The sequence below is a fragment of the Corapipo altera genome, unplaced genomic scaffold (assembly GCF_003945725.1).
Source record: "Corapipo altera isolate COAL_440 unplaced genomic scaffold, ASM394572v1 1, whole genome shotgun sequence".
Taxonomy (NCBI): domain Eukaryota; kingdom Metazoa; phylum Chordata; class Aves; order Passeriformes; family Pipridae; genus Corapipo; species Corapipo altera.
Window position 1 is genome coordinate 17775231 of NW_020884873.1, and position 10929 is coordinate 17786159.

At 46.6% G+C, this 10929-nt stretch overlaps 1 protein-coding gene across 1 annotated transcript; it reads right to left on the bottom strand.

Moving 5' to 3' along the window:
* Nucleotides 1-337: 337 nt before the first annotated feature.
* On the bottom strand, nt 338-6581 carry POLR3H (RNA polymerase III subunit H). The gene is made up of 6 exons (XM_027667103.1): nt 6271-6581; nt 5019-5115; nt 3628-3714; nt 2569-2632; nt 1734-1941; nt 338-1225 (listed from the first exon to the last, which is right to left on the bottom strand). The coding sequence occupies exons 1-6, from the start codon at nt 6379-6381 to the stop codon at nt 1172-1174; spliced, it is 621 nt and encodes a 206-aa protein (XP_027522904.1). The 5' UTR covers nt 6382-6581; the 3' UTR covers nt 338-1171.
* Nucleotides 6582-10929: the final 4348 nt, after the last annotated feature.

The window sequence follows — 10929 nt, forward strand, 5'->3', positions numbered from 1 at the left end:
TGTTTTCGCAGTCGGAGGTTAAGCATACCCACTATCCCAGTGAATTACAGCCCCTTCCTGCCAAACGTGGCTGGCTTTGTAATTACGTGCAGCATCACTCTCTTGGCAATGGGCCCTGCATAGATTTTACTCAGTTTTGTTCCCCCCTCTCCTTGTACTGCTGTCAGGGAGGGTGATGGCAATTGTTTGTCATTGGCTGCTAGCACAGAGCAAAACATTGGTCTCAACACTATCTGCCTTGAAATCCAAGTAGCTAAACTGCAGGAGGCAACTGTTTTCTTCCTCCTAGGCAGGAAGCTAATAGTTTCCCCACAAATTGTACAGGAAGGCAGGCTGCGTGGTTTTTACTATTTATTCCACTTATGGTATTAAGACACCCTCACAAAGGAGAGTTTGGAGCAGCTTGCTCAAAGCAGCCTTGGTCCATTTAGTTCATAATTACATATTTCAGTCAAACTGCAAAGTTTAGCTCATTCTACATAAGTACAGCCCACTCAGTAAAGTAATTCCATTCAGCACATTAAGCAGTCCGTAGCTTTCCACAGTGGTCATCTTCACCAAACCGGAGTTACTTCTGGGTAAACAACTGTCATTGCCATTCTTTTTGGCTGACTTCATCCATGGGTGAAGTTCCCATTCTTAGCAGAACATTGCCCCCATCTCTCCTGCTCTCCCAGCAGCAGCATTTTCCAGGTCTCTGGAGTACCGCACTGCTAGTAACTAGTTAAGTCTTTTGCTGCTTCTTCTTAATTTCCTGTCAAAAGAAGGGCAGGTTTCTACCCTCTGAGATCAAGCTCTCAGCCCAAGGAAGCTGTACTTTTTGACAAGCTTTCTCTTCTGCTTTCACTCACGGAAGTCAACTCCCTCCTTAATTCAGGCAAGTAAAGACCTCCCCAGTTTTTTCTCCAGGGCAGGAGACCAAAGCTCCAGCTGAGTTTGTTGCTGCTGCGCTCAAGGCTTTTTGTGCCTATAAATTCCCTTCTGCAGATCAGTGAAGACATGTCTTGAAAGCAACTGTCTCTCTCTGGCAGGCTGGAAGCTGAAGGGGAAACAGAGAATGGCAGGTCTAATTTCTCATTAAGCTTCAGAGGAGCAATGAGCACCAGCAGGATCCCGTTATACCCCAAACATCCACCGGAAAGACCTTCTGTGGAGCAGGCTCTGATGGCAGCTAACTGTTTGTCCACCACGACAGGAGGCCCAGGCCGGGCTCGCTGATTGATCCCTGTTCACAGAGAGAAGACGAGAGGGTACAACTGTAAACTGCACACAGAATAGAGGAAAATGCCTAAAAATGTAACATCTCTCCCCTGAGTTATGGAACAGAGCTGTCACTGCTTCAGATCTACCTTTCTCATGCATTGTACTCAAGTGGGTCTTATGCCAGCACACTGCAAGGAAACACTGTTCAGCTGCTGCATAAACCTTGATGTGTTGCTCCCAGCTCTGTATTCCTCATACGCTCACTCCTACTTACAGATCCTGCATCTGTAAGTCTGCTTTAAATCAGCCTCCCAGGGGAAAATCCACCAACAACCACAAAGTGTTCCAATGAAAACACTCAGAGCAACCGCAAGAACAATCTCGTTTCTCCCTTTTTCCACTCCTTTCATTTTGTGAGACTGCTTCACGGTCATCTTAAAGCAATCAGTTCCTTGGGAAAGGGATGCTATTTTAGACACTGAACAAACCACAGTGCTCACAAGGCTCTATGAATCAATGCACATAGCTACCACAAGAGTGTACGGTGCCTCTTTCTTCTGGACTTCTTCTGTGGCAGTTGAAGTGGAAGCCTCTGCAGAGCTTGGACCTGTCGGTGATGTATCGACAAATGTTTCATCCACGACTCGGAAGCGGATCTCTTCCCCAATGTCCATGTAAAGGTCATGGGCCCCTTCTTCTGTCTCGTATTCCCACACCCACACCTGCTCTGCTTCATCACTGGCCATGCCAGGGATTAAGGATGGAAACAATCAGTATTCTGCTTGACAGATCACCTTCTCACAGTGCTGAGAATAGACTTGATTCAAAGCCTTTTCACAGTTATTTATCAAACCACCATGTACTGTCCTGGGTCATTGTCTGCACAGTCCAGGACCTGTCTTCCTTCTGATTTTTCTGCTTCAAGGTGTACACTGCTGGGGTACCCACCCAAAAAAAAAAACCCAACAGAAAAGACCCCCAAACAAGCAAACCCCCTCAAACCCAAGATGACCTTGCCTGTCACACTGAAGTACATCAGACACACATGTATGTAGACATCACATGGCGTAGTAAAACCTGCATTCTATCTTCAGCAGCAGCCAAGACTGGAGGCAGGGATTACAACTTGGCTGTTCAGGGGACACTGCCATTCATTTCTATCAGCAGGCATAATGATCCTGCAAAACCTAATGAGCGTGAGGGCCTGTCTAGCTGTGATAACAGTCTGCGGGACTTGCCCGACACAAGGGCTTAGCTTCTGCCACTGAGCACCTTCATTGTTGCAGTGGTGAATGCCTGTTGGGCCAGCACTGCACAATCTTTTGAAATGAAGTAGTAAAGTTATCAAAGGTGATCAAAGGATACAACTTAGCTGGCTGCTGCAGGGATTCTGGTGGGATGACAATATCATCAAAGAATCCAATAGAAACTGCGGAGAAAAGAATTCGATTAAGACTGAAACAATTCTTTGCAAATGATGTTCCACAGTGATTCCTAAAATGCATTTCTAGACTCATTCCCTTTCTCTCTCAGGAAGGACATTGAGATTATGCAGGAATTATTCTTTGAGCCACAACACTCAATTTCCATTGGCAGCAAAGAAACCACCCGGCTGAAAGTACATACAGCAACAGAGGGCACAGTCTTTGTGCCTGCTGGGAAAGGAAAAGGTTGTTTGGAGCAGGAATGGAAATGAAAGCGTTCCAAGAAATGAGTCAGATGCTATAGAGGTCTGTGACAGAAAAGAGCTCAGAAATCACAGATGTAACACGTTAAATAAAGACCAATATAAACTCAGAACAGTCCCCATCTCCCCTTAAAATTTCATGATGTTGAATTTCAGCAGAGAATGGATCATGCTCAAATTCAGCAACAAATGCAGCCAAGGTAATCTCACTGCCCTAATTTAACAACTGAGCAGAGGAGCTTGTTTGCATGGAAGACTTCTTCAAGAAAGGAAAGCAACTCATCAATTATGTATTCCATGACTCTGGCAGCACTTTGTGCTCACAAAGACATTTCCCTTCCATGTTTTCAGGTATAGGAAGTGATTGTGAATTTGCACAGAAACACAGGAAAAATACATCAGACCAACACAAGCCGATACTTCCACTTTGAAAAACACAAGTTCTGTTAACTGAAGCATGAAAATTAATCCAGTCTATGCTCCAGATGGGCTTGCCTGTTCTTCTTGGGCACACACGAGACTGACAAAAGGAAAGAGGAGCGCAGACAAAAGCATCAAGGGCAGGAAAAGCTGCCAGGCTCAAACTACCAACCACACTCAGCTCAGAGCAGTGCGAGAGGCCAGCGACAGCCTTTACCCAGCCTACAGACAGCATCATTCCACCCGAAATCAGTGTTTTGGTAGACCCAATAGCCCTGCAGCTCACGTGTCCCCTAATGTCAGAAGTAGTGGCTTACCGTGGACGCCGTCCTGGCTGCAGCTTTTAATCTGTCCAATCAGGATCTCATCCAGGAAGGGATGGAAGACCACATAGCGGAAATGCACTTAAAAGAAAACACATCATTACTGTTATTTCCCTGTGAGTGAACTGCACTCCTTCCACAGGATGGCAGCCATTAAAACAAAATCCCACATCCTATACGCCCCCTAAGACACTTAGCCAGTTTCTTTCACGATTTCTTTACAAGCACTGATTAGACAGAAAAACGGGAATAAGAGTTCTGATTCCTAACTGGTTTGTACGAGTTCTGACAGCAGCTGAGCAGCAGTGTCCTGTTCTCAGCTCTTCAGTCTTGCAAGAGTCAAAGTTCACAGAATGAAAGTGTAAGCTCAAAAGCATGGAGCAGGGCCTCTGCTTAAGTCATGACAGGAGCATTCCTGCACAGTGCTTCAAGGCCAAAAGTATCAGTTGAAATTATACCTTCTTGCATTACTTCTGCCTTTTATCTTCTTTCAGTTCAAGGAGTAATTCAAAGTTAAGAAGCTGAATGGAGATTAAAGCAATCAGGAAAGCCTGCCATCTTCCTTCAATATTAGAGAAGTTTTTATTTGCTGGAAGCGAGTTGTATTGGAGTTGAAATTTAGACAAGGGGAGCCACATACAGTCAGTCCAGTTTCCTTCCAACAGGAAACATTTCATGTACTCAACCTATGCTTCCACACTGTAAACTGAAAATAGAAAAATGCATCTCTTACCAGTTTAAAAAAACCCCTAATTTTAACTTAAAAAAAAAAAGAAATTTGCTTTTATGCATTTACTTCCAGATTTTAGTCAGATTTACCAAGAGTCAAAGTAAAGAAATTACTAATTTTTTATAAAAAAAAAAACCAAAACCAAAAAACACTAGAAATGTATGCTGAACCAGAACTGTCTAAGTTTCAACAAAAATGTCATAGAACTTCCAGCTAGGACACGAGCATCAAATGCTGTGCAAATATTATATGCAGAAACAAGTTTCAACATTCTAGCTAGGAAAAATAAGCTTCAAAAAGAAAAAACACTAGAGGAACGGAAAGCAATTATTGCAACTTATTTCTACGTGAAGATTTTCAATAATTTTCAATTAAATTAGCTCCTTCCTAACCCCACACCTATGGCTCTAATTGTAGAACAGGGATGAACTGCAGGAGAAGGCAAGCAGGACTGGCTTTTTAAAGCCGTATTTGTACCCAAAAACTGCAAAGAAAAGAAAATACTTTCATCATGTTCGTCTTGCCCTCCTCACAGGAACGGAGTTAAGGCTGTGAACTCAAGGTTGTTACTCTCCCTAACAACTGAACACAGCCTACATTTCCAGATCATTACTTAACCTTCTGCAACACTATATAACTGAGAACAAGCACATACCTTTGGTATGTGATGCACCATCCCCAGGAAATATGTATGAATCTTCCAGCTTTGTGATATCGTACAGACAGATGCAGAGCCCGACATTGTACACAACCTGCTCAAAGAAAAAACCAATTTCAAGGCAGTAAATCAACCCAATGGGTTAAATCAAGCAAACTATCAAATTTATACATTATGCACACCTTTTCAAAAGGTAGCAACAGAAGGGTGGCGAGACAGGAAGGAGGCTGTTTTGGTGCACTGCCTTCAACAGCCCCAGCATTGCAGGGGAACCCCAATTCAAGTGTTATGGGAGCACGTGTTTTCACTGGCACTGGAAAGAGCACTGCTACAGAGACCCTTGGGGAAACTGTCAGTGACGAGAACTTGATCTGCCAAGACAGTAAACAGCTCCCTACAAACATCATTCACCAGCCCCACAGCTTGTCCAAAGGCTTAACATACTTTTTGTTGGAGTTACACTGTCAAAAGCCTCTAGGCTTGACTTTTGTCTTAAATTATATTAGCTATGGGGAGACACAAGGCAAATTCTTGGTTTCTCTGCTACTTCTGAGACAGCTTCACTCCTACAAAATTTGAGGCACCTACCCAGCCATCAGTGGATGAGGGAAGATTTTTGCTTTTCATAACATGTCCATAGAACCTGCTATTCACAACACCCCATCCCTTCAGATTGCTCTTTTGAGCTACTTTCACATTCACAGGTACATTTTGAGTTTTGTCCCTGCTTTGTGTTGAAAGCCATGTGCTAATCAGAGTCCCAAGGCTGCACAGGCAAACTCTGACCTCCTGGTCTACCACAGAACACTTGTTATATTCTGAAAACCAGCTTCTTACTGCCACGCTGTATTTCAATTATTAACCACAGACCAAATCGGCTAATATTTATACAGTCCGCTTTTTGTTTTTCTTCTGATTCCTCACTGGCTGGATTAGTTTGCACCTGGTTTTCAGGCTGCATTTCAGATTGCTCTGCTATACACAACCCAGCAGCTGCTCTCACTTCTCTTCCATGTTTCTCTGCCCCATCTGGCAACTCAGTATCTCCCCATTACAGCATCAGCCATTAGAAAAATGTCCCCTTTGAGGTGGCACGTGGCTGTCTCTTTGTTTACAGTCGCTGGGCATGGCCTTCCCATCTGAACTACTCTGACACCTCAGCCACCGTCTCATTGGGCACAAGTGAAAGGAAGAAACGCTCGGGGATGTTACAATGCCTCCATCAACCAATACGTGACCCACGCTTTACCTTATTGGCCAATTTCTTGTTTAGCTCTTCAGCAATGGATTCGTTCAGTTTCCTTTCAAACTGCCAGGGAGGAATTCTGACAGTGTCAGTCATCTCCACCAGGACAAACATGGTGGCGGAGGAGGGGGCGAGGAGACACCAACAGCCTCGGGAACTGGAGCGCTGCGAGGACAACCGAGGCGGGCCCGGGAAGCCACCCCCCCGTGTCGCACGGAGCCCGGCGGGGCGGTATCCCGGCTGTCCCAGTGGGAAGGGGCCGGGAGCGGGCGGGACGGCGGGATCACCCCTCACCCGCCTGCCGCACGCGGAGCCCGTCGCGCGCCACGGCCGCGCGCCACTTCCGGCGCCGCCTCAGCCAATCGCGCTCGGCGGGCGGGCCCCGTGCACTTAAGGAAGCGGCGGGGGGCGCGGCGGCCATTTTGTTCCTCCACGGGCGGGGCGAGGGCGGGGCCGGGCCCTGGCCCGGTATAACCGCAGCGGTGTCCGCGGCCGTGTCCGGTCACCCCCGTGAGGGACGTGATTTTGGTCATTATAAACGTGGAAATGTCCTCAGCAACCGGGCGCCCTGTGCACGGTTGCTCTATGTCCCCCCTGCCCCCCCCGCCAAGCCCCGGGCAGAGGCTCCCATGCCGCGGCTGAAGCAATCCACAACCGGGGTTATTGTGATTTAATTTATCATTTGCATAAGCTTCAGTCCCGACAGGGTCGCAAAGATCAAAGTCTGCGCCTCTCTGAAAGCCGATTTTTCAGTTGTTTGCCCACCTCTCTAACAAACCCGGTGGGTTTATAGTGCCCTTTGCAGCTGGAAGTTCTTCACAGCGCCGACTGTCCAGTGCTTAGGTCAAGGTTATTGTCAGGGACAAACTGTCGTCACACAGAGCTGCAATAATTTCAGAGTGTTAATTACCAAAAAGAAACCAACCCCCACGCGGTAGTTTTTTCAGGCCTTGGTGCATTCTGCAGTGAGAGAAGCAGCATGAGGGATGGCAGAAAACAAGGGGGTGTGCTAACATCTGAGATTTATTGGGGAAAATGAAAGGAGGTTGTTTGAAGTGTGTTTAAAAAAAGATCTGCCAGGAAAACCAAACATCCCTGGCTGACAGTCAAAACTGCACTCTCAGCATAATGTCTTTGATGCAAAGGCTAAATGTGTCATCCCCCACACCCCCCAGCAGTGCATGGTGGGACAGTAACATGGCTTTTAGATAAGAAATCATTAAATGTTGAGCTGTCTTGCAACGGGGGGGGGGGAAGGGAGGGGGGGAGGGGGCGGAATGAGGTTGAAAATACCATGGTTGGTTGGGCCTCATTAAAAAGATACCTGTCTTGGCCAAGGAGTTTTTGATCACAATTACTCCTGTTTCACCAGGATCTTTGGGTTCTGGGGGTTTTTTTGTTTAAATAAACATGGCTGGTCTGCACATATTTGATGTGTTTGTATTAAATGGGGGGCCCAGAAACAAGATTTACCCTGTCACCTGAGAAAAGCAGCATTTTTCTTGGAGCAGCATCTACTGCCTCAGCAATATGCTCTGCTGCCAGCACAGCAGACACCACTCTAACAGAACACCTCAACCCAAATCCCCAGTGTTTCTTGCTCTTCTTGTCCTACTTCAGGGAACCTTACAAAGGCTCCTTTCTCCTACACTACAGTCACTGCTGCGCTAATCTGGGCACAGCACAGTTCTGCTGGCACACGTGCCTCATCCCTTGCTGTTCTGTCCTGGCCTCATGCAGGTTTGGCAGTGCCAGGTTTGACCTTTAGCTGGACTGCAGGTTTCGCAGGTGTCTGTAGCTACTTTTTCAGAAGAGAGAATAGTTCCCAACCCTGTCCTTCTTCTGATGGCAGGGGAAGAAATAGCCTTGGTATCACACAAGGAGGCAGAACTTAGACACTGTTGATTTTGGCACAGTGATCACTCTGGATGCTTTTGTATATAAGAACTGTAAGGTTAAATAGGGGCATGGGTTCAGAGGAAAAGTAGACTGGAATACCTGGGAGAACATGAGAGATTAAGAGAAGTGGATTTGGACAGAGTTATATTATGCTTCCATTGTAGCCCGTCCTTGAGTTAACATTTTTCATGGTTCCAATAGCTATGCCCCATCAGGGGCTTCTGGGTGCCAAATACAAAGCAGATACATCTCCCTTCAGACTGATCTGCAGTCCCCAAAAGCCAGCTGTGTGAGTAGCAGGCCTGCAAGGTCTCATTTCATATTGGTTTGGGTCTTACAGGTTATGTCTGCTGTCTTGTAAAGTGGAGGCACCAAGCAAGACCTGCAGAATCTCTCTCTCCTATATCAGCTCTGTGATTGCCAGCAAGGGCTGAATGCTGCAGGCCACTCCTCAGTAAGGAGGACAGGATTCCTCTTCTCTATGCAACGATGTATTTTGGTGAAACTTGCAGGTACTTTGCTATTACTCTGGGGAAACTGAATTGAAATGTGTGGAGAGAAAGCTAATTATGGCAGTGTTGGATGAGCTTCAGTGCCTCAAGTACTGGGCTACAGTCCCCACCAGCACTGAGCCTGGCTGTCAGTTTCTCAGCCTCCACCAGTAACATCTCAGGTTGTGGGAAATGATTTCCAGTCTCACCCTCTGCAGGTAACTCCCCTCAATCCCAAGTGGCATGTGCCTGGGCCATTGTACACATCACAGATGTTGCTCTGGTCCCACCTGGGTTTTCTCCCTGAAGGAATTCTGTATTTCACAAGTACTGTCTCCAATGTAAAAACATAAACAAAAGCCAAACTATGCCCCACATGGGTGTTGTCTCAGCTACTGGTAGTGCTCAGAGTTACACTGTCTTTAATGCTGCTGCTAAAGTGTCTTGCTGTTGGAGATGGTGTGAACCAGCCTCGTTTTGCTGAGTGTCTCTTTTTGTTCCAGGAGTACTGACATGGTAAATATCCACAAATCTGCAGTGCCTGTACACACCTTTTCACATATAACCATAAAGTCTCCAGAGTCTCTCTCAGCAGTACTGGGGCTTTTCCAATATTTGGGAGCATGGTTTTCCATTGCTGGTTGGGGTTTTTTTGTTTGTTTGTTTGTGGTTTGGTTTTTTTTGGTTAGTTGGTGTTTTTGAAGCTTCAGCTGCTGGAATCCAGGGGTTGCACAAGAGTTTTTCTGTCCCTCAGAGAAAATTCCAGACATTTCTCATTCTCTTGATTGTACAGGAAAACTGGAAAATACTATTTGAAGCTACCTGAAGGATTGGAACCTATGAGGAAAATGAAAGGAACCCCCAAATTACTTTGTTTAAGATCTTCTCTGTCCCTGCATCCCCATGGCTCTTGAGCAAAATTGGCTCAGGGATGCTAGGGGAGGTGAGTGGTAATTTGCATCTAGACAGTTCTGGCCCTCCTTTGATTGACTCCAAAGGAATTATGTATCTTCTCACGTACAAAGTCCTCCACGCTCCTGCCTTTTCTTCCATCTCTGCAGGCATCTCTGGCACCCCCACTCCCACTCTCTGTTTGATCAAAGCTTCCCCTCTTCTCCTTTTATCATTTTTGCCTGCTTTAGACTCTCTGCCTCCTCTGCTGCAGCGCATGCCCAGAGCCACCTTCCAGCCAAACATGCTTTGAGTTCCCTGTGCCTTTTCCATCAAGAGCCTTTAAATGGGAGAGCCAGGCTCTGACGCTTATCTCCTCTGTTCAGTTCACACTGTTTAATACATGCAACTGGGCACACAGGTAAACCTGGCATACCACAAAGCAAATGGGAAAGTACAGGTATTTCTGATATTCAATGTACAAATGTTAAATGAATGCCTGGGGAAGAAGAGGGCATGCCCATATCACACATCCCCAGCACTGGCCTCCAGCTGTTTCCAGCTCAGGACCCTCCTGGTCTGGATGTGTAGAGCTGTCCCACAAGAGAGGAGAGGCCATCTCAGGAGAAACTCAGAGTAGGGTCTGAGAGCTGGCTGGGGTCTCCTCCCCTTCTTTTGCAAGGTTTTGAAGGGTAGACTGGGGAGATGAGCCTTGTGGTGTCCGTAGGGTAGGAATAGGGCTCCTGTTTTGTCATGGAAAACTACTTGAAAAGCCACAAGCAGAGCATGATGGGCAATGCCAGAACCCACCTGCACTTGGGGTTTCAGTGCTTCTTAGTGGCCTTGCCATGGCCTGGTCTCTTCTGTCTATGGAGCCTTTTTCTGCACTGTAGTTCATTGACAAGAGAAAGACAAGTTCTTTGTGATCCAAACCCTCTGCCAAAGCCCCTGGGGCAGCCACGGATCAACACCCAGTACCTGGATGGATAGATGGATGGATGGTGGATGGATGGATACAGCCTGACTCCTGACTGTGTGTTATGCCTTGTGACTTCCCACACAACATGCACACCACCCTGCAGCCCCCAGGGTTGGAACAGATCCAGTTGGCACCATGGTGTTCAGCTACTTAAAATATATCAAGGAATGAGTTAAAGAAAACAAAAGCAACACAGAACCACCCCATGTCACAAGATGGCTGTAACAGCTCCCAGCAGAACTTACACTGCACCATGGTTGTTTGAGACTGTATATTTTTTCCTAGGATCACAGGGACCTGCGTGATAAGGTGCTGGTGTGATCCACCCTTCTACTCCAAAATGAGGCTGCTATCACCTAAATTCCCCACAAGGTATGCCTACCCAGCCTATTCTTACAAACC